General features: G+C 37.8%; 1 protein-coding gene across 1 annotated transcript in view; it reads left to right on the plus strand.

The window, feature by feature from the left end:
* lmbrd1 (LMBR1 domain containing 1) overlaps positions 1–24,692 on the plus strand; it is a 44,771-nt gene that overhangs the window by 6,130 nt on the left and 13,949 nt on the right. The window contains exons 4-9 of the mRNA XM_086093063.1: positions 7,733–7,830; positions 8,440–8,507; positions 9,935–10,023; positions 12,174–12,247; positions 20,224–20,349; positions 23,274–23,426. Coding sequence (XP_085949189.1) covers positions 7,733–7,830; positions 8,440–8,507; positions 9,935–10,023; positions 12,174–12,247; positions 20,224–20,349; positions 23,274–23,426 — 608 coding nt within the window. The remainder of the gene's footprint in view (positions 1–7,732; positions 7,831–8,439; positions 8,508–9,934; positions 10,024–12,173; positions 12,248–20,223; positions 20,350–23,273; positions 23,427–24,692) is intronic.

A 24,692-nucleotide genomic window follows, 5' to 3' on the forward strand; every position in this document is an offset into this window, starting at 1 on the left:
AACTTGACCTCCTTCTACCCTTACAGTTGTTTGCATTGTCACCTCATCAAACACAAGGCCCGGTTTGTGGCAATAAAGCAATCAGGACTGACCAATTCACAAATGAGTTAATTACATTGCACTGAATAATTATAATCATAGTGCCATTGCATTATCATAACATAATACAGATCAGTCATAGGCAAAAGTGATGACATTGTTTTACTTTTATTATACAGTGGTTAACTTCCTCTACTTGTATGACATTTAGGATTAAATTCACTTTATTTCCTATTATTCACTTCCACTATACTGTACATATCCAATCCAGCCCCCAACAGAGCACATGATGTTTATAATAAGAGTATTTGTCCATGATTACAATAACAGGGCCAGAATCCAAACTGTTTTGCTTATCACTCTCTAACATAAAACTATAGTGGCACTGAAATGCCTGCGTGTTTGGCTTTGAGTCTGCTGTCTCTGATGACAGCAAATTCAGCCATTCCAGAGACACTATCACACATTTTCCAACAGCTGCTAGCCTAAAGTGCCTCCAAGCAACACTGTTATGCACCGTCTGTTAAGAAATGACAATCTGTCTCCTTGCTTCGACAGCTCAATCCAATGAACTACTTCCACTGGTTATATGACAATAAACTTTCAAAGCATCTTACAAAGACTGTTTTCAGTCAATGTTAATGGAACATTCAAGGCACTGCAATCAATTGTCCTCTGGACATACATACTAGATTTAATTAATAGCTTAGATTAAACATACCCTCAAATATAAATGTTCCTTAGTTCAGAGGCATACATGAATAATTCAGTAGGTTTACTCTTAAAGGATGTATCCCTTCAGTCTTTTAATTCAATTATTGGGCAAACTGTGTGGAAACATGTTTATGGAGTAACATTTAATTTTGTCGTTCGTCAAGTGATGCAATTTTGGGCTTTAACAATTAGATGTATTTGACCCTGAATCGCTGTGTGTTGTCCCTCGTGTCTACCGGTACCTTAAAAGTATCTCCGAACGGCTGACATGGCTCATACCTGGAAGGTATATGACAGGCACGTGAAGTGGAATACATACATTTATATGAGCATTGCGCAAACGTACAGTATCAAAACCAACATGGATGTATCCCTAATGTGACAATTTGTATACAACCCTGTCTTTAGCTTTAGTGCAAACATTAAATAATGTTTAGCTGTACAAGTGTGCTTCCAGCTTGCAAGTTCTAAATATTAAGCCATCTATTTACTGTTGTTGTGAGTGTTTTTTGTGTGTCAGGTTGCATTTTCTACCATATTTAGATACATTTACAATGATCCAGCACATTTTGTTTGCCCATTTAGATTTACATTTAGATTATTTTGTCATTCCACCGTCATATAGGGGTGACCTATGTTCATGTCCTCTGCTAACGGGGACCCAGATACAGTAGGAGGACTAGCTAACACTGAGCAAATGCAGCATTTGTATGCCTATCAAAACATTGTTACCTTTTCCGATGCCTATTTAAAGACGTTGTTAATGATGTTTAGGAAGAGACACTTCACTTTTCCATTTACCAGTAGGTGGAGACCAAGCTCCATGTGTGTTGAATGCAGAGCTCCCTCACAAATCAAGCCTTTTAAGTTATTTCTTTTAACAATAGCTCTATTTGTCTTTTAGAAAACTGAATACATTATAGACTGCACTAAAAATAATAAGTTACCTATTTGCTAATTTGATACATGTTATAGCTTTCTAGTGTTTTCTTTACTTAATCAAAATGCTTCTTCTGGATAAAATGCATTTCATTGTAATTATTTGCTACAGTTTTGCGCAATGGAATATGAAAGGTATGACCAACTAGCTAATGTACTAATATTTTCACAGAGTTAGACAAATTGATGACAGTTTGTTGTTATATCTCTGTTAATATAAAAGCAAAGTCACTGAAATAACTTGAATTTTACAAAAGTTATAATACAGAAATATTTAAATGAATGTTGACCAATGAAAATCAGACGTTGCTTTTGAATTGAAATTGAGTGAACAGAATTATAAAAAAAAAGAAACATGAAATGGGCCTGGTCAAAAATTATAGTAGCTTTTAACTCAATATTTTGCTGAACTACCTTTTGAGGCGGCGGCTCCAATCAAACATCTTTGATAACTTTGAGTGAGACTTCTGCATCTCTCAGCAGGTATTTTAGCCCACTCTTTGTTAGCTAAATGCTCCAGTTGTTTTTCAGGTTTTAAAGGTGCTTTCAGATAACACGTTTCAGCTCCTTCTACAGATGTGTTTGCGCATGTGTGAAAATCAAGTTACCAAGCAAAGCCGTCATTTGAATGGCGGCGAATGGAGCGCTGAAAGTGTTTGCGTAACTGCACACCTTAAAGCTTACAAGCATTGTTTAAACGGCTTTCAGCAAAATGACAGGTGCACTTAGTGCCATTTTAACTGTCCTAATGGAGTTTATAGGCAAAATGGAGTTTAAAGGCAAAAAAAAACACCATTGCAAAGCTCAAAGAGACGGAAGAGTACGTTTGTAACCTCCATTCATTCTTCCCAATTTCCAGACGGAAAAGAAAGATCCGTACGGACGTAAAAGAGGCTAAAATGGAAAATTTCTTTAACACATTTATTTTGTCAATATCCTGAAACCAAGGGAACAGACGGGAGCATCACAAAGCTTGCCAGTAGACGTAGGTGTAACGAAACTAATGTAGTGACGGTCATTTAAGAACCTGCTTCTAGCCCCAATTGACCCCTTTAGTGAAGAAAGATCCTACAGGTCTCTTGATCGCGTCCCAGTGTTGTGTCCTCGATCCAACTCCCGGTAAAGTGCACACATTCACCTAAATATCGGCTGACATGCAAGGTGGCCATAATTTCAAACCATGGGCTTCGTCATCCATGCTTCTGGCTCAAGCACTGCCTACTTCCTAGTGTAGAGTACCTTTGACTAGTTGTGTATTTTAAGAGTTACAGACAAATAATGTTCATCATGTAACATGTACGTTGCCAGCCAGACAAAAGGCAGGAATAACTGTTATCAAAACAGCCATTTAGTTTTAGAGCTCAAATAGTTTTTTATGATATTTTGATGAACCCCTGACTTTGAAAGCAAGCCTACTCATTCAATCTCGTAGCTCTGTCCATTTATACATTTCCTTCGACTGCTTACTACTTCAAAGCAGTAATGTAGAAGACCCTTAAGCAAGGGCGAAATTCCCCTGAGCCCTCTAAATAAATCATTGGCTTTCACGCTACTTTTTTATGCCATACACGGCCGTGAGAGGAGCGAGAAAAGATGTCACCTTAATGTAAATGTACTACAGCTCTGTTTTTATTTTTTGTTTCGTTTTGTTCCACCCACATCTTGCCTGATTTTTTTCTTTAGCATTAGAAGTATTAGAATGTTGAAACACTTACAGGTTTGTTTTAAATCATGACTTAATTTGGTGCAGCTGAAGAAGCAACACAGATGTTTTTTCCTACTGTGTGCAAAAGCTGTCATTTAGTAACACATACCTACCTTTGTATGTCTACTGAATGATGTAAACATTTAGTACAATGACAAATTTAAGGTTTCCTACAGACATAGTGCCAGTCTTTCAATTAAAACAAAAATGTGCCTTTTAGCTAAAGGGTATTTGCTTAAATGGCTGAAATCCATCCAACATGGAACATAGAAGTACAGTACTGTGACACTCCTCTAACCCCTGATATGGTCAAGTTTCAAAGCAAAATTTTGCATCGAGATTAATTATCCACTCCAGAAGCTGTCATCTTATTGTGGCGGAGGGGTTTGTGTGTCCCAATAATCCTAGGAGCTAAATTGCCTGGGGCGTTATCCCTTTGGGAGGGTCATCCATGGCAAACAGGTCCTAGGTGAGGCACCAGACAAAATACGGTTCACAGACCCCCCCACAATCATTAACATATTTGGACACAAGTACGGACGTGGATGCATTTTCTTGAATAACACTACTCAATATTGTTCAGCCTAATAGCCACAATGTCTTGAATAATCTTTTGAAGAATGTCGTTTGCATGGAGATAAACAAACTCAATGAAACTGAGCTTAATCCATCAAACAGGAAGTCAGTAGCAAGCATCAACTTTAAAGGACTTTTATATTATCTATATATTGTACTGCTCAACATAACAGCTTTAAATAACAGGTTTTGCATGTTACCCCCCTTAATGCAAATACGATTTTTCTACCCTTTATGACCTATGATACCGTTGTCATGGTTACGAAAGACGAGCTTCGCGGCGTGTCATCCATCCAGCCATCCATCCATCCATCCATCCATAAATAGTTTTTAGTGAAATCACATGAATCTATTAGTCTGTTACCATGGCAACCAAAGCTGATAGGTTCCAATTTTTCTAAATATGCATACTGTATAGTTTGTCAGTTTGAATACAACACTTTTGAAAACTTATGACTTTTGACTGACCTTTTGATCAGCTAGCTCAGGGCTCCAGGCTTTTTCTTTCTTTTTTGTTTTTTTACTAGGAGCAAAGTGCCCCCTAACCTGTAATTTGAGTGGCGCAAGTAGAACATTTAGGGACGCACACGAATCACAAATCGACTTGTGAAGTAAATATTCACATTTCCACTCATTGAGTTGAAGTGTGGCGCAGAAGTTTATTAGCAACAACAAAAATCTGCAAATTAAAGAAGAATTTAAAAAAAATCTGCAAATTTATTGGTCACAGCATCACACATGCCTGAGTAGATTAAAAATTTCTCCCAAAAAAATTCTCAAAAGTCAAAAATTTTAGGGACAAAATGTCATCATTGAGGGGTAGTCTGGAGCCCTTCAGATAGCACTAACTGATGCATAACACTCGTCACAATTAATAAAAATAAACACTAACAAAAATGTTGGAAAATTTTGCCTTTCAAGATTTTTGCAGATTTCCAAATTTCACAATATATTTAATGCTGTAACATTAACAACAACTTCTACTGTTACTTTGACTATAAATTTCATATTAACTGCATGAAAAAGTATAGGTTACTGTCATGAGGTTTTGTCATACCACATGAGCAGTTTTAACAATTTATTTAACAGACAGGTACTAATGGGCTTTTTAAACCCCTTCAACCCTGGCTCTTGCAGTTTTATCCACAAGGTATCTCCCTAATGTTTAGCAGAGATGCACGTTCTTGTCATACCTCTCAGCAAGTGCCCGCGTAGACAGATATTTTCATCACTCTCTAGAGTCCTTTGTCATGGAGCGTCTCAGAGAGAAACGTCCCCTGGCATTGAATTTTCACATAAAATGTAATATATTTCACCTGTCAGCAAGGGACAAGAGTCTAGGTTCTAATACCCTTGCGGACGGCCACGGTAAGGTGAGGACAAGGGTCTAATGTTTCTCATTAAGCCTTACATGGCTCTGCGAGGGATTCTGCAGCTTGCGATGATATATTTGATGGTGCTTAGTGCTTACCTTATTTGTGAGCCACTACACATTCTATACTGTTTTCACAGTGCATCCTCATTAGGCACAAGCTTTTTATGTCTACATAGATTATATGCAGAATCTGCTAAAATGTGTCTTTTTCTTTTCATTCCCCATGAGTAAAATGCAACACACCGTACAAAACATAGGGAACTTGTAAACGAGCACATTTAATTATATTGTCCTCTGCTCTGTCAGAGGGGATAAATGTGCTAAACTTTTATCCCCAGCCATTTGTTCCGACCCTGTGGAAGATCTGCTTAGAGAGTAACAGATGATGAATGGTAATGCAGTATGACCCGTTCTCTCAGTATGTTAATATTCCTGGTGTTATGATTAATTTGACCCTTTGCCTTAACCCACAAGCTTATGCCAGTGACTGCATACCGAGTCTTGCTTGCACTTATTGGCTCTCGACATCACCCTTAACTCAGTTTATCTAGTTGTAAATGAGTGTAAATGGATACCTTAGTGAAGCGATAAGCACTTATTTTATTGAAAATAACATCTTGTCGCATTTATAGCTGGGGGAAAAAAAACAACTATAATGGGAGACATTTATTTGTCTGCCGCAGAAAGAACATTGTGTAAAATACAGTAGATTTTGCAAAAGAGTATTTGTAACTGCTTGAGGCCATACATAGTTGATACTCTTGACATTTCAAGTGTGTTACTGATGCTGTGAATTAATGGTTTGGAAGGATAACATATTGATTGTTACAACTCAACTGGGACTACAATAGTATTTGCTATTTAAGTAGGTTTTTTTAGAGCCAAAAAGATGAGGATTGTGATGATTTTGCAAAATGTATGGACCTGACTGCACATCTTTGTACATAACAGACACTTTGTAATCTGTTTGACTGTATCCTTGATATGGGATTGTCTTTTATCCAGTGATTAATTAAACACAAACATACCAAACACAAGAATATTAATCATTTATAGCTGTTGACAAAACAACATGCACACAATAGTTCCTTGGAGCTCAAATGAATGTCTTACATTTCCTTTGTGTAACTAACAATTTGAATTCAAATTAATTGATGATTGGTACTTGATGAAAAAGAAACACTCAAATAAAGCCTTCCTTATATTTATGCTTAAAAAATCTGAATGTTTTGGATATTGACTAAACACAATGTAGACATATGATGACGTTATAATTTCCTTATCTTTTCATCAGCTAACAATTTGGACCCCCCCCCCCCCCAAAAAAAACCCCACACAACAACCAAAAAACAAAACAACAACAAACAAACAAAAGCGATGCAAAGTAGTTTTGGATTGTCTAATGGATGTTTCAATAAACACTTCATTGTTCTAAGCATCTTACGTGTAACTGCCAGCTGGGCCTTGGGTCTCTATAGGAAGCTCATCACCATCTTCCCTGGAAAATTTCAGTAATATAGTAGTAAAATCGGTTCCTCATTCATCCCCATAAACCCATAAGTGACCCTGCCCCATTTCTTTTGGTTTAAAACAAAGAAGAAGAAGAAAAAACCTACCCTTGCTTTGGCATCATGAATCTGTGATGTACATACAGGTGACTATTCTCTATTTTTACAAAAAAACAAATAAACAAACATCTAAATGGGAAATTGACCACTCATCTCAAAACCTTTAAAGAGAAAAACACCGAAATAATATCAAAACACATTTTTAGAGTGGTCAGCCTTTGTGGTGGATGTAACACAAGTTGCTTATTATATGTGTTCTGTCATTTTCTTTCTTATGGAAATTGCAATAATGATTTTTACTAGTACCGTAACTGACAAATATACTGTAACGTTTTAAGGTTGTCTTTTTGTTTGGATAATAGAAACACTATAAACAGACATCTCTAATATGGTGTGCAAAAAAATAGTCGTGTTCAAACACTTGCCATTATCTTTTGACATTTACCAGTATATTTTTTATTTAATGAGATGACTTAAATTAATATTAGTGTAGGAATCTGTGGAAGTATGGAAAAGGTGAAATATATTCACAAAAAATAATTGGCACATACTCACTGGTGCCTTAATCTGTCAAGGGAAATTTCACATCATTGCAATTGGATTAACCGGGTACATCTTATAACAATTTCAAACTTCCATGATATAAGTAATGTTTATTGATGCTGAAATGAGAGAATGTATTAAAATGCAAGTTTCTCTGTCACAAAGTTGTTGTAGGTGTTTTTTTGTTTCAGTTTTGTGTTAGAGCATTCTTTGTTGTTTTATTTGGATAAAGGGATGAATGAGACTAATTTTGAATGTTATGTCTGCCCACAGCACTTTACTCCATCATCCTCTTGTGTGTGTTTCTGTGGATACCTTTCGTTTATTTTTACTATGAAGAAAGAGATGATGACAACGTCAACACATGCTCGGTAACAGTTCACTTTTCTTGTCTTCTGAAGAATTTGCCTTTGTCGTTTTGACTGACCATATTGTTATTAGCGTTCCTTGCTGTGTGCCTGTGCATAAGGGAGGGTAATATGTCAACCTGCATCAAAAGATTTCCTGATAAAATGACAGATATTTTTGCCGGTTATGATGTAGAATAGAACAAGGAAAAACAATGCCCATCCTTTTTTTTATTTTTTTTTTTATCATACGTACAATGCAACATCTGATGACTATAATCTCAGTAGCTGTGCAATTTGGACAACATTTTATATTCCGATATACGTAATTGTATATCCTGGCAAAGATACAGCTTGAATTAATTTAGCATCTTTGGTTATCGGTGTTTGTTCACAGCATGCACTCGCAGAATATCTGGACACGAGGATATGCATATATACAGTATGTATGGAAAGAGTGCAAGTCCAGGCAGTTAAAAAAAGGATTTATGCACGGATGGGAGAATGTTAATATAGGGATATTCATTAGCTTAATGGAGTGTGAACCCCTTCCCCCTATATCCCACACTCACAGTAAATTGTACTTGTGTTCAGGGCCATGATTGACCAGTGTATTTTTTTCTTTCATTGTAGCAAGTCAAAAACGCTGTGAAATACACAGTTGGATTTGCCATTGTCTGCGTGGCGCTGCTATTAATTGGGTAAGTTAGATGCACGATGGCTTCGTTTTGTACTTGGCAGCTGGAAAAAGATAAGAAAAATTAAAGAAAGGGAAAGGGACTAAAGAAAAGTATAAAGTTACATGACTGTATATTGCAAATTTTCCGGCCATTACATAATGCATATAATTTAAAAGACAAGCTGCGTGTCACCAATTTGGAACTTTGATGGATTGGCTCCATTTTCACGTAGACATTAGACAGTTGCGCAAAACTTGAAGTATTTTGTTTAACTCAATAAATCTGTAATATGCATTGTTAACTATGTTTAATTTCTAGGCAACACCTACAAAATGCCATCAATTTCCTGAGGTCTTGTATTCAGCTAAAGCTACAGTATGTAATGGTCTGCCTGCCCTAGACAAACAATTTATCCAAATGTTCATAGATTGAAACTGTTAGTGTTTTCTTCCAACAATCGTTTCAATCCCTCTATTTTTAACAACATGGTAAATTTCACTGCGAACTGCCTTTCTTCAACCAGGAGACACCAACCTATTGTTAAGAAACACTCAGCAGCGTCTTGCTTGATTTTACAAAGCTTTTGTTTACCTTTAAATGCTTTCTGACCTTTCACTGCCACATGTATTAAAGTGTGATTAAAACCTTTCAGCTCTGCAAGGGTCTGTCAAGATTAGATGGGAACTCCAGACAAGGCTATTTTGGGGGGATAGGGATGCACTTATGGCTTATAAACCAGCTCACTGAAATACTGTTTGGGTTTTAAAACGTATTCTTGTGTTAATTTGAGATGGCGATTTGCTGTGTCACCTGTACTGTAAGCGGATGTAAAATGCATGATTACATAAGCATCTTCTTGCTCAGCGGGATGTAGATCTTGACAGTGAGCCGCATGGCAGGGTAAGGAAATATCATGTTTCCTTGAGATGGAACCCAGGGGCAGCAAATAAATGGAAACAGCAGAGGCTCCAGAACTAAACCCTGTTGAACACCATACGACAGTGGGGCAGTGCGGAACTCAACCAAGGCTAACACAAAAGTCAGCCAAATAGGATCTAATTCAGTCAAGAGCACTGCCACTAATGCAAACGAGTCAACAGAATACTGTTGTCCACTGTATTGAACGCTGCAGTTAGATACAACAAAGCAAAAGACACACATTCTCCATAAACACTTGATAAACAAACATAAACATCCATCCATTCATTATCTGAACCGCTTAGTGACAGCTGCCAATTGTTTAACAGACAAACAGTGGGAAGCTCCACTGTACCATACAGTACCACTGTGGTTGGCATTTCAATGTTAACATTAATATTCATCAGATTTTGGTACTTAACAAACACACATTTTATATGATTCTTGCAATGTCAACTGTTTTTAAAGCAAATTTTTCACAACATATGCAACCAAATCAAAATTGTCGCAAATCTTTGTTGTGTTTTTAGAGCATTTGTGCCACTCCAGGCTCCACCACAACAGAATGCCACCCAATGGGACAAAGTTCAATACCTTTTTGAGGAACTTGGCAGCGGTCGTAAGTACTGTTCTATTATTGACTGATTAGTTAACAGACTTCGTAGTCTAACGCTGTTAGTTGCGAAAATGTGTTGTCCTTTTTGTAATAAATCACTCAAATGTTCTCTTTTATTTAAAACATTAGAATTTTCACATGTGCTTGTTTTATTAATTGTGTCTACAGGAATACAGTATAAAAAATGTCATTCCAAAAAAGCACATACAGTAGCTGATTTCTAATGGGTATAAATCCCCAAAATAAAATGCTGCATCAAAAACTTTTTTTCTTCTTTCAAAAACCGGGACTGCACCGTCCTCAGGTGTCTTCACTTGTTGAACTGAACATTGTTAATATGCTCCTTTATACATTCTAATGGGAGAAAATGCCAAATTTGAACTCCTAGGAGTCGTCTGGACCTCTGCCATATGCAGATCAAGAAGGAAGCTGAACCATCTGCCTGTTTTTACTATAGTGCACCCCCACGCATGGTTCCTAACCTTACTCCCTTGGCACAGAGGGAAATTTCCAGACTGCCTTGCTGGAAATGTGAGGATTATCATTGTTATAATTCCCCTCTCTATCTCTTCTACTCCCTCCAGATGGGAGGTTAATTGTGTTAAGAAAAGCAATGTTTGGCACATAATGCCAGGTGACTGCTTTGCTATGTCTAGTCATTAAGGTCATTGTATCTTAATTATATTTATGACAACGTCCTCATTGCACCCAAATGCTTTAGAGACCTTCCTCTATTTACAGTAATGTTCGATCTGGTATGATTTGGTGCAAATGTTACTGCTGTATTGCTATTACAAAAGCAGGAAAACTGTAACATACATGACAACGATTGACAACTGTTTCACAATACAAAGTTTTATTTCACATGTAAAAGTAGAACAATATTTGAATCTACTCCTTTTTCACATTCTCCCTCACCTTCCCTCCAATAGATGTTGACAGATGCTATAAACAGGACACATTATCCACACCCTGAATATTGACTTAATATTCCCTAATCGAATACTCCCCCGTCAAGGAGAAAGTGAAGTAGAGAGCCACTTATGCTGACAGGTGGTCTCTGCACTGTGAAGTTGCTGCTGAGCTCATGAGGGCTATCTGTACACCGACAACTGTGTAGCATTTTACACAGAAGCCTATGACAGGTGGGATCTTGACAGGGGAGAGAGGCTATCAGTCTGTTCATCAATCCCTCTCTTCTATCTCCAGCTTTGACAGCTGCTGTGACACCTACTGTTGCCCTTGCCTGATGGGTGGTCCCCTTTATGTTTCAATCAAAGGTGGCACTCCTCAACTCAATTTACGTATATTTCGAGCTCAAGCTTCTTCTTTTTTTCTTAAATACTACTTCTTAACCGTCCATGTATTGAAAACAAAGGAAGAAGAGGCTTTACAATTTCACAGCAACACATAATACAGGAACAGTAAATCACTGACATTTGTTGTGAGTCTCATATGTTCTTATCATTTCCTATCAAAATAATATGTTGCAATGAAATCTCATTGACAAACACTGATAGGTTTAGCCAATAGCAAAGCCTTTGATTTAAACCGTTTTCTTTTGAAGCCTGGAAAATGTTCTTTCTGTTCTCCAGTTTCATCTTTCTCTCTTTGTCTCTTATGTGTGGGAGTATTTTTTTTGACAGATTTAACAATATGGTGCTCTTTATGCTATGCACGTAAGACATGGCTTATCACTGTAGTGCAACTGCTACATACAGACACTTGAAGCAAACATATCCTGGGGGGTTTTGTTTTTTCTTTTTACGTTTGTGCAACTCAGCAAGACGTTATCCTGTTTAATTTGTATTCCCACCCAAGCTTTTGCTGTTATTTATTTGGCTATTATTATTATGGGACTACTAGTCAGAAGTTATTTTTCATAAAATCTGCACAATAAAACGAGAAATTCATTTTAACAGCTCCAAGTCGAAACAGTTTGACATTATGATGCTGAATCAACTTCAATGTGGGAATTGTGCCGTAAGCACAGAATATATTGAAACGGTCTACAGAAAATTAAGTAACAAGTCATAAATGAAACAATCTTTTCTTCAGTGCCAGAAGAATCATCTGAGTTTGTTATCGAACTGTGAGAATTGCATTTATGACAGTTTTAACATAACATTTTCAAAATATTTTTCCACTTGCAGATGGCCTACATGCTCTGGCTTTCTCCATCAGCTCTTTGACCCTGCTTGGGATGCTTGCAGTGATCACTTACACAGTGAGTTAAGAGCAGCATGTTTTGTCATGACACCTTACAGGCATTAGATGTGCATGTGACTTAAATAATAGGCATGCATTTCATTGGAATTACTTTGCCAAATAAATTTTTTTTTATATGATTTGTTTTATTTATAGATATATATTTTTATTAGTCATGTGAGGTGTGGACTTTTGACCCAAAAGTAGACAAAACTCGGAATTTGAAAAACAGAAGCATTTATCAACAAAAATACAAAGTAACAACAGAGTGCAGGGCTGGATTCAGATGCCCTAGAAGAAAACACTTGACGCAGAAAACTTAACTAAGAACTCTGCAAAGAAACCTCGGAGTACTGACAAACGGAGAAACCTCAACGTACAGACAAAACCTGCTAGGGCCATGCTCAAATCTATTTGCCACATGACCCAACCCAAAACACAGTCACATATGACCCAATGAGAAATGGATCCGAGTGCCCTCACAGACTGGGTTGGGCACTGGGTGGTACCCCTTGAGGGAGGGGTTACTGTTGTGTTTTAGGTTGGGTCAGTTGCTATGCACTATGGAGGACCAAAACTGCCAAAATTCAAAATAAATAAATGACAAAATAAATGATAAAATAAAAACGGACATATAAAATAGAATTCAAAAATTAAATAAAACAAATATTAATGGACAACAATATATATACAGTGCTGCTCAAAAGTTTGTGAACATCTTGAGCAATTTGGATTTTCCAATTGTTTCAATCTGATTTTGTTGTTCAATCTGAACCATTTTATATGAAATAACAGGTGTTTAGCATTTCAATGCATTGTTTTTTTTTCCATTTTTTTTTATCAATTGTGTAATTAAAACTAAATTAAAAATAGATTTTGGTCAATTCATGTAGGTGCAAAAGTAAGTGAACCCTGAGCTGCATTGCTTAAAACAAGCAGTCAAGTAGGATCAGGTAGGACACATTTGTAGCTAAACTAACCACTGGAATGGGTTTACCGGAGAAATTGTGCATCACTGACTAAAACAGAGACAAAACCACATCACTTTAGTCTTACTCAGGTGAACCCATACAGGTTAGTCATGCTGAGGAAGCGAAATCTCAAGGGACCTCAGGAAGTGGTTAGTGACAGCACATCTGTCTGGGGAAAGCTATAAAGTAATCTAAAACAAATTATCTTCATCATTCCTCTGTGAAGCAGATCATCTGCAACGAGAGAACTCTGAAAATTACTACAATCCAGTCTAGAAGTGGATGACCTTCTAAAATATCAGCAAGACCCACAAGACAAATGATAATTCAGGTGAAAGCCAACCTGTGCATCACATCGAGGGATTTGCAGACCTCTTTTGCTGCATCTGGGACACGTGCATGCTTAAACAATCAGAAGAAAAGTCAATCGACAAGGCATACATGGAAGGCTTGCTAGGTAGAAGCCTCTGCTCATAAAAAAGATCAAAGCTTCCCATCTCAACTTTGTCAGCGAGTACCTGGACAACACTTAAGCTTTTTGGAAGTCCCTTCTGTGGACACATGAGTCCAAAATCGAACTGTTTGGTCACAACTAAAACAGTCATGTTTGGTGAAAAATCAGCAATGCATACTAGCAAAGGAACCTTCACCCTACAGTGAACCAGGGTGGTGAGAATGTTAAGTTCTGGGCTGGCTTTTCATCCTCAGGACCTGGACAACTCCACATAGTCCAGGGAATCATGAATTCAGAGGAATATTGTGAAATCCTGGATCATAACCTTAAGCCGTTCTTTGTGAAGTTACAGCCTGGTAGAAGATGGATCATGCAACATGACAATAATCCAAAGCATTCCAGCAATATAACCAAGGAATGTCTGAAAAACAGCAAGATTCATGTTCTGGATGTGCCCAGTTAAAATCCTGACTTAAATTCTTTCAAAATACTGTGGCGGGACCTGAAGCGGGCAGTTTATGCTAGACGCCCATCCAACCTCTCAATTAGCTGCATTTTGCAAGGAAGAGTGGCAAAAATTCCCTAAAGTAGATGTGAAAGACTGATAAATCACTAAAGAAAGTGTTTGGATGAAGTTCTCATTGCAAAAGGAGGTGCGATGTCTGATTAAGTGAGAGGTTCACATACTTTTACACCCATAAAATCAGAGTTTCACTTAAATCAACAACTTTTGCTCAATAATGAATGACAATATTATCATTCTTTTTGTCCAAGTCCATTATTTTCAATGTCAACATTGTAGATTGGGGTATGACTAAACATTTAATAAGGTTATTTTAATATTTTATACAAAAAATCTGACCATGCCTCCCGGGTTCACAAACTTTTGAGCAGCACTGTATATGTATATGTATATATATATATATATATATATATACATTTGTATTAGATTTTTGAATTACATTTTCTACATTTGTTTTAATTTTCACTTTTAGTAATTTATTTATTTAGTTAGTCATTTATTTATTTAGAATTTTGGCGGTTTTGATCCTCCATAATGCACTTGCTATGTCACTTGTGATGATGATGTTCCTACGCAGTTGCTAGGTCATACAGGTCATACAAGCCTTTATTTTTGTCAATTGAACATGGCCCTAGCGGGAGTTGCTAAGTGACACTTGTCAGTATGTTTCTTCGTTTGTCAGTACTGAGGTTTATTGGTCAAAGTTTTTTCTGCAAGTTCTTTCTAAGAAGCCATCTGCATACAGTTTAGCTCTCTGTTGTTACTTTGTAGGTTGTATATAAAGGGTTCTCTTTTTTACGTGTCCTGTCTGCTCTAGTGTCCAATTTCCGCACGTCTGGTGACGTTGTTATCACCATTCCGACAACTTTGCCACAGCTTTTGTTAATTCTGTCCATTTCTTTATAGTTATCATTATGAACATTCTGTGAAGGTTGTGGTACAGCTCTGTTTGGGAGTAACACAATAGTGCTGGGGGAAAACCTAAATAGGGGGAAAATACTTGGGCATCACCCCAAGCAGTGAAAGTACAAGTGACAGCCAACCTCAATCTATCCAATTTCTGTTGAGCCCAGAGTCCCATTTGACAAATTACACAACAATTGAATGTGGAGCTTCTACTGAATAATACACAACCTAGTAAATTGTAGAACCAATTTTCCTTTAGCATCACTAATCCATCTCAACTGGGGTTTTTACCCACTGTTCTCACACTTTTCAATAGAATGGCTAATGATCAAGTGCATTTGAAGGCTTGAGCCTCTATTGAAATTGAATTTTCCAATTACATGATATAAAAAGCACAAAAAAAAAATCTAATTGTGGCAGTATTTATGGCCACAGTATCAAGCGGGAATAGAACTACATCCTTCATACTGTTGATATTGTACACGACAATTGAGCCACCCATGGTACTATATAATGTTTCACTATTTTATCGTTGCATTCAAATCCTTTCTTGATTGACTTTAGCTTAGTGTCTCTGCCATCTTTTTAACTGCTTCTACTATATATAATTACAACTCAGATGAATGATATTGTGATAGACTTTGCAAGCAAAGCCCATAGAGTGTGAAGCTCTTGATTCACCATTAGGTAGCAAATGTATCTCGATGTTTTTATTTTATTTTATTTTGATCCCTCTCGCCATTCATACTAGCATATGAGGTATCTCTGTGACTTAATTAAAAAATATTTTCTTTTTAGCATATAGATGTATGTGTCAACCTGTGACCTTCCTCTTACTCTGTAATTTCCGGCCTACGTATGCAAAACCTAACCTCAAATTGTGAAGATGAAGGCCTGTTGATCTAATAACAGACTGCGACATTGACCTGCATGTAGTAGGTGAGGTCACATAATGAATAAGACCAATGTCATAGTTTTTCTCCTACACGTAAGAATCCTGGTGGCCTGATTTAATTAATTTTCCGTTTCTTGCCAATGAATAATTTAAAAATACTAAACTACAATGCAAAATTTTATAATCCAATTGACAAGTGTGGTAATCTTCCAGGACCCGGTTGTTCAAAACTCGGTTATATCTTTAACCACTGGTTAAGTAGATTTAACTGATGGTTAACTTTAACGGCACTGTCAAAACTCTGTTAACTTTAACCGGCTGTTAACTTGCTGTTAAAATTAACACACCTAAGGACCGCCGCTAACTTTTTAACAGTGTGGTTAACTCTGCGTTTGTGGCTTGATGCTGCCTTCATGATGCCCGCTGCGTGCAAGAAAAATAGGTCTTGACTTTGACATTGGTGATTATTCTGATGAAGAGTTATGCGCACGCTACCGCTTAGCAGTAATACAATGCCAAGTCTCATGCTGAGTCAAAAGAGAAATAATAAAAATGTATTTTTTAAGACGAGTTCTAAAAATGGACAGGCTTCCCCAACATTTAGTGGGAGGTGATCTTAAAGAGAGGTTACCTGTGATGTTTCTTGTTTGCTTTCACGTCAATAATCAAACAGACAACAACACTGAATAGTGGCTAATTATTTAATTTTAATATATAAGTTTTTTTTTAATTAATTTAAAACAATTACAAATATTAGTAATAGTTACAAATATTAGATGCTACAAAAATATTGGCAAAAATATTACACAAAATATTCACTAAAAATACACCCAGTAGAATTTTTTTAATAAAAAAAAAATAATAATAATAATTTCACAAAAACTCCTAAATTGCTTCAACCATTGATTGAATAACGTTTTCTTCGTCAGCAGAAACGTTCCTGCTTTTTTTGCGCCGAGTGCCAGGGGTTGTTTGGATAGTATCCATCCACAAAAAGAGGACTTGTGGGCCATATCAGTGCTCACGGGTGACGTAAACGGCATGGCTTTGACGGTGCTGTTAACAAACAGCATGACTCACCGTGTTTTGAACAACGCATAATTAACGGCCGGTTAGTTAACGGCAGTTTAAGAATTTAACCGCCGGTTAGGGGTTAAACAGTGGTTAAAATAACCGAGAATTGAACAACTGGGCCCAGTATGTTAAAGCATGGAGGTACACTGTTAAATATAAAGATTTATAAACAAAGGTTTACAGGATTAAAGTACACATCTTAAAGTGAGATTATGGTGGGACCAATTGTCAAAGTAGTGTTATTTTACTGAAGCAATTACATGACACTTTGGGAAATAGTGTTAAGCTTCTTTTTTTCTTTTCTTTTTTTTTTCCTTCTTATAAAGAGCTCAGTATTGTTCATTCGGAAATGTCATCATCATTGCTCTTTATTTTTATTTTTTTATTTTTATATATATATATATTTTTGTATGTGGGTGAGTATGTGTATGTGCGTGCGTGCGTGCGTGTGTGCGTGCGTGTATTTGTTAGCTCACCAAAAACCTATTAGAAAAAATCCCATACCGTTCACCTAAACCGAACACCGCCGTCAGGAGACCCGAGGGGACCAAAGAAAACCAAGGAAGGTGAAATCCAGCACCGACCAGACACCACCCACCGGGCCACCCACCAGAATTCTTCCCCAACCCAAGTAACATCTAAATTCCAACAAATCCAAAAAAAAAAAAAAAAAAAATCAGGGAGACCTCAAGAGACCGAAGGAGAGACTGAGGAAAGGAAGGAAGGACAGACGAAGCCGAGTGAGATCCACAGACACCAGCCTCCACCGATTCAATGACCTGAGGAGGAAGCAGATTGTGTCTGAGTTTCGATAGATGCTGGTGTGGTGGATCTGGCATGCATGAAAATCTCCACCAAAGAGGGGAGTCGTCGACCCCCGCCAGGACAGAGCAAGCGCAACACCTCAGGGCCCCCCAGGCCGTGGCAGCGCCAAAGGACGACCCCGGGCCCCGCCAGGGCCACCGGCCGGAGAGCAAACCCAGGAGCAGAAGCGCCCCCCACCCCAACATGTCCCGCGCCCCCGACCTAACGCAGCAGGACGGGGCACTGCAGGCCCACCAGGCACCCCACCGGCCCCCGACCCCCGCACCACCCACGACCCCCCCCGACCCCCATCCACCCCAACCCAGCCCCAGCCGCCCCCAGGTCCCCAATCCCCCAGACCACCCCCAGCACCCCCCCCCCCCCAGTTTTAAGCTTCTTGTCAAAAGCTTACAGACTTTGTCCGCCGCTATTCACGAGGTGCCAGGTAAGACGCTCCAAAGTTAATTATATAAGTGTCAGGGAAGAGGCTTAATTATTTTGCTGCCGATCGACTGCCACACTCACGCGTAATAAGTCTGTTCATTTGTTCTGCTTTGCAGTGCTCAAAAGGAAATTAGCAAAAAAATTATCTAAGATTTGTTCAAAGATTACAGAAACACAGTACAGTAGGTGATTTATAAATGCCGTTATCTTAATCTACAGTCTGTCAACTTCCCAAATATTTCTGGGTTTTGGTAAACGTGTTCGATAGCATTGAAAGATAAATAATCTTTTATAACGGACTCACTGAAAACATATGTAACACACTATGCGCTAGAGGGTATTTATGTTCGAATTTTATGTATTGAAACGCCATTAGCTTGTTTAGTTCACATCACTCTAACGCACCTGCATCCTGAGCAGTTTTATTTAGCTTGGTTGTGCTTGATTGGCCTCTTTATCAAAGGATACTGAGAATGTAGGGGGCTTCCTCCTGTTTGGCCATACTACTGTAAGCAGATAAACAAAGCGGAGGCTTGTGAAGGACGTCTGGGACTACCGAGTTCCTCCCCTTCCAACTCAACAGAGTCACTCCCAATGATTTCAGCCAGTTACTTAGCCCAAATCCAACCCCACACAAACATACTCCCCACCATGCTCGAAGCTATTTCAGGTTTAAAATAACTAATGAGCAAGCACGATTATATGTGAACTACAAATGTAGACTCCAGCAGAGGCACACTTTTTCCCTCTTTTATATTTCTCTCATGTTGTTGCACATGAGGGGAAGGGAAATGTTTCTCCGGGGATCTTGGACAGGTTTTCCTTTTATGAGAGTATTTGATATTCTGGACATGCTCCGGCCTTAAGAGCTCCATGATTCATTGCAGGAGGCGACATTCGCCCGTAGCGCAGATCCACAGTCGAGACTAATAATAGGCTAGCCTTTCTTAGTATCCCATGTGACACTTACAACGGTTGATAACATGCAGAAACTATTAAAAGTTGTTTTAAAAATACAGCCTGACTTTGGGAAAGTGGAGGAAAGAGGGCAGCATGTTTGTCAGGGCTGAAAGATTCGTAGCACAGACCATGTCCTTTTGTTTTATTACGAGCTCATAAATGACTCTCTCTGCTGGGTTTGTAAAAGCGAGACATGACAGGGTGAGTAAGAGTGCATCGACTTGCCTCTGTTATATTCATTTGTATTGATCGCTGTGTTGTCAGGTTTTAGAGGTGCCCCTCATTTTAAATTAAAGTTCAAACATCCCTCCAGGAGATTAAAGCCCAAATGTCAAAGATTTAAAAGCACCTTTTGAATTTTGTGCAAATAGTCTCTATAGCCTTTAGACTATTTTCCTTATTTTTCCATTTATATTTGTTTATGTGTTTGTTTCTATGTGTTCCATCCTGTATGATTTAAACTAATGAGGTATATAAAATTCCACTTCATGTCATTCATCATTCATGGTACCTTGATACCCCCTTCCTGTAACCTAGATTCCCCCCTTAAAACGCTCTTAAAAAATGCATCACATTCTAGATAGAGGCTATAGTGCTGTCACATGGGGGCACTGTTAAGCTGTACATTGCAGCATGGTGATATTAAATAGCACAAAATGGTTGCAGCAAATGTAGCAGTAGTTTTGAGAACTATACATTCTCTCATTTTAATCTCCCTCAACCAAAAATGACAACGCCTGTAAGGCCAGGGGCATCGCCAAATGATTATACTTTACTCACTGTGTGCATGGTGGCTTACTTTTATCTAATGCACCACACTGTTTTTGTTGTGTATGTTGTTGTTGTTTTTTAGCAGGGGGTGGGCATGTGTAGGTGGATGCGTGCGCCATATGCAACAACCCAGCATGACAATCATAATTGATTAAGATGGAAGCTTTGCTTTTCCCCCCCCTTTCTTTTCCAGGCATACGGCATGTCTGTACTGCCTTTGAATATGATAAAAGGCACACGGAGTGTAGCGTATGAACGCCTGGCGAACACAGAGGACATTGATGATGTCGAGAACCAGATTGAGAAGCTGAAATCCAAGGTATGACACAAACATGCATCATGTTATTGATCACGATCAATATAATTAGTTCATTTAAGTATAATTGAGACTTATATGGTTGTTGATTTAAAAACAAAAGAAAAAATTCAACATTCTGTAACTTCTAATATGTAACGTTGTAGTTGTACCCCATGTAGAATTGTTTGCCATAATTACATCAGCAAAAGAAAAACGAGCTGTTCTTTTTAACTGGTTGTGGGGACTTTGTTAATGTGGAAGTCTGAATCGCTCCAAATAGCAATCAGTGTGTGCCAGATTTCTGCCAGAACACACACAAAAATAAATGTCAGGAAAAGCACACCAGAACTGCAAAACTTTATTTGAGTTTAATCATCAGAGGCACTTTATAGGCAGGTGTGGGCTAACTTCCATTTACAGTTTTTCTCCATAGGTTTGGCGCATTTCTTGAAACTGAGATGACATTTTCAAAATACCACGGACAAATCCCTAAACGACCTTACAATTGGTCTCAACTGAATGGCATTTCTCATTGCTTTCATCAAATTGCCGATGTCTCAATTGCCTCAGTGGAAATGTGCAAATGGTTGTGTACATTTAGCCTACAGTTAGCACAATCTGCCCACATTTAGCACATTTTCCAAAAGAATAGATCTTGCTGATCGAACTGTATCAGTTGTTCTTCAGTCTAATGGCTGTCCTCTCCAAAACATGTCAGCAGGATTTCAGTGTGTAAATCATAATATGCAAAATCATCTGTTGCATTTTCAAAATTAGTCCAGCATATCACAGGGGATCAGTGTAGACAATGTTTTTTCCTCGCTGCATTGCAACGGAAAATATCGGCTGCAACGTGGATGAAAACCAGAGCAGCGTATGGATGGTCAAGAGAATGAGGACGATGGCCAAGAGGGGGAAGGTGACGATAGTGACTGCACAGTAAATTCAGCAGAGTAAATTTGACTCTATTTTGAGTGGGACCAAATAGACTCTGTTTTAGAGTAATATTTAAACTTGGAAGAGAGTAATAAAGAATTGAAAATAATTAAATAAAAGTCACTCAAGGGTTGAGGAACCTTCAGGTTGGGAGACGGCCGTAGTATCACCTGAGCTACGCCACTTCTACTGTTTGCTTAGCTCCAAGATGTTTTTGGTCTCGGAGTTACGAAGATTCCAGCTGACACGAGCGATATACTAGCACACAGCAGGAGCTCAGTGGTCTCCCAAGCTTAAGGTCGTGAATTAGTTCCTCAATTTTTATGTGACTTTTATTTATTTATTTTCCAATTCTTTATTTTACTCTCTTCCAAGTGTAAATATCAGGGGTGTGCCAAACAATCGATTCTCATAAGAATCGCGATTCTCATTTAGTACGATTCAGAATCAATTTTAAATGTCCCAAAATCAATTTTATTTAAATTATTTTAAACTGTCTTGTCTTTGTCTGTGTGTGCCTTTATTTGGCGCGCTATTCATGTTGTACCTGATTTGGCCACTTAGGGGCAGTGTGGTTCCACACGTTTTAATACACTGTTAAGTTGTAGCCACATTACAGAGTAGAAGGAAAAAGTCACGATCCAGTTATTCCAATAAAAGTTTTTCTTTTGAGTGATAAAAGTGCCGCGAGTAGCGTGCTAATTAGCATTAGCGAGTCAGACTGGAGTAGATCATTACAATTCCTTGCATATCTATAGATTGAAGCAAAAATCATTGTCAATCAAATCATTTTGAATCAAAAATCTTTCTTAATCAAAAATCGATTCTGAATCGAATCGCAGACCCCAAAATCCGAATTGAATCGTGAGACATTCAAAGATTCCCACCCCTAGTAAATATTACTCTAAAATTGAGTCTTTTGGTCCCACTCTAAATAGAGTCAAACTTTTTCGACAGAATTTACTGTGTAGTGAAAGTGTAACATTAGTTGGTTCTTCATTTACATTGTGCGCTAGATATAATTTTAGTTATTAGTTTTTCATAAATATACAGAATTTGGCTTACACTTTATTTTGTTGCACTGTTGTGACAAAACATTTAATGATTTTTGACTTGCAGTGCTGACAAATTGCCAAAGGGACGATGCATTTTGGGGGCACTGTCGACTTGTATGACATAGAAATTTGATATTGACACATATGTTAGTTGTTTTGGGAGAGATATGAGCTTTTGCAGATGATCCATGGTGTTGTGCAAAATCATCCAAGTTATTTATGGCAAAAGCACTAAGTGAATGAAGATGAGCCAAAGCAATTGAGAATGATCTTTGCAGTTGTGACAGAACTTTGTTTGGGAAAGGAACTTGGAGTGAAGCATGTGTGAGCAGTTTTGGGATCGATATGTGCTTTTGCTAATGAACTGATAGGTTGTGCATAAATGTAAGTCTGTTTGGCCAAATGAGCTTGCAGTTTTGAAAATGTCATCTCAGTTTCAAGAAATGTGCCAAACCTATGGAGAAAAACTAACATGAGTTGAATGTGATTAGTTAGTTCTGAATGCAGCCACATCCCTAGTAATAAGCGAGTGTGCACACTTATGTAACCACATTATCTCAGTTGTGTATTTTTGCCTCTCCCCTCTCAAAAAGATGCCATTTTGTTTGAAATTATTTAACTTTTGTACTTTTTTGTATCACAAATGAATGGCATTTAAACAGGGATTTAAAAACATTATTTCCACTATTCTTGCTTAATAGTGTTGCAGGATTTAAATCTCACATGGACACATTCATTCACTTTTTTTTTTTAATTAGTTAAAAAAATAATAATAATTAATGACTGGAAAGTTAATTGATTGAAAATTTATTTAAAACTTAGCCATTTTCTTCATACTTTTTTTTTTTTTTTTTTTTTTTACTATAATAGTGTAAATGTTCTTACAAAAAAAGAAACGTGTATGATAAGTTAGCATTTTTATTACACTGGCTTAACCCCGTTTTTTCCCCTCAGTGTCGAGATGGTCGCCCCTTGTCATCACGGGACCGAAACAACCTTCAGGAACTGGAAGGGAAGCTGCAGGTCCTACAGCGGAGGGGGAGGCACCTGGAAATCGCAGAGAGGAACTGCTGCAACAAAATGGGCAGTGCTCTCAGACCTTTCAAGGTAACACTCATTTTATGAATGAAATACTAGTATCAAATTCACTGTGTGCACCTATATGAACTGTTTCGTAATAATAATAATAAAAAGATTCATATTTCCTGAGCTAATGTTCAGCATGATTGATTGGGATGTGCAGCCACATTTCCAATTTCCTCCCTTGGAAGTTTGTTTCTGATTGTTTTGCTACAGCATACCTGATATAAATCTGCCATGTCAGCATGCTCCAGAGTGGACTGCTCTAGATTCCCTTTTAGCTCCACTGTATTTGTCTTAAAGAAAAGTTCAAATTTTTCAGGTTTTATCTTTTGGTTACATGCAGTGCCTTTGTTTACTTTCTTCCATGTTTATCTCTTAAGCAAAGAAATAGGATTAATCTATGATAGCAAACTGACCCTGATGCGGTTAAATCCCACAATGGCACTCACAAACTGCAACTTAAAAAAAAAAAAATCTGCCAACACGTCTGGGAAGCAGGTGGATTGGAGCAGGGGGGGGGGGGGGGGGGGGGGGGGGATATAATTTCCCTCTGCTCCATCTCACCTGCTCCCACCTGCTTGAAGGCATTTAAGCAATCAAGTGCTGGAGTTTTTATTATTTTATCATAAAAAAAATTGGCACCAACTTTTTTTTTTTCTGCTCATGTATTCAAATATCGGTTATCGGCCTCCCTGAATACCGATTATCGGTATCGGCCCTGAAAAACGCATATTGGTCTATCTCTAGATATCACCATGTAACTTATCTGAAACTTCAACTTCAAGTTCCAGCTTTATTATGAAAGCTTTTTCCTATACAGTTTTTTTTTGTCTTGCTAAATGTATTCAACTCAAGCAAAACCATGTTGATTCTATTTCCTTTGTGGAAAATGTGGTTGGAAAACAACAACTTTTTCCTCGGTTCAATGGTTATAACGAAAGTTTCTTAGCAGCTCAAATCATTTCACAGTTGTTTGCTGACATTTTTGGACATACAGCTGTGTGACACCGCAGTGTGGCTATTGACTGTATTGTTTCAAAGAAACCATTTTGGACCAGACATGCATTACAAATTGTTGCACAGCTCTTTATTTTATATTCGAAGGCACCTGCTTCTAACTGAATTCAGAATTATTTTTTTTTTTGCGCTTCTCCCCTCGTTTTTTTTTCGCCTCCATGGATTTTTTTTGTGGCCAAATGAAGCGTATTGTGAACTTGTGCTGCAGCAAATATCAGTATTTGTATTATTTCGTGATTTTTAGGGAGCAAAAATGACATGATACTATGATTT

This window comes from Leptonotus elevatus, chromosome 13 (genome assembly GCF_054856555.1).
Source record: "Leptonotus elevatus isolate MCC_2025b chromosome 13, RoL_Lele_1.0, whole genome shotgun sequence".
In the NCBI taxonomy this organism is placed as follows: Eukaryota; Metazoa; Chordata; class Actinopteri; order Syngnathiformes; family Syngnathidae; genus Leptonotus; species Leptonotus elevatus.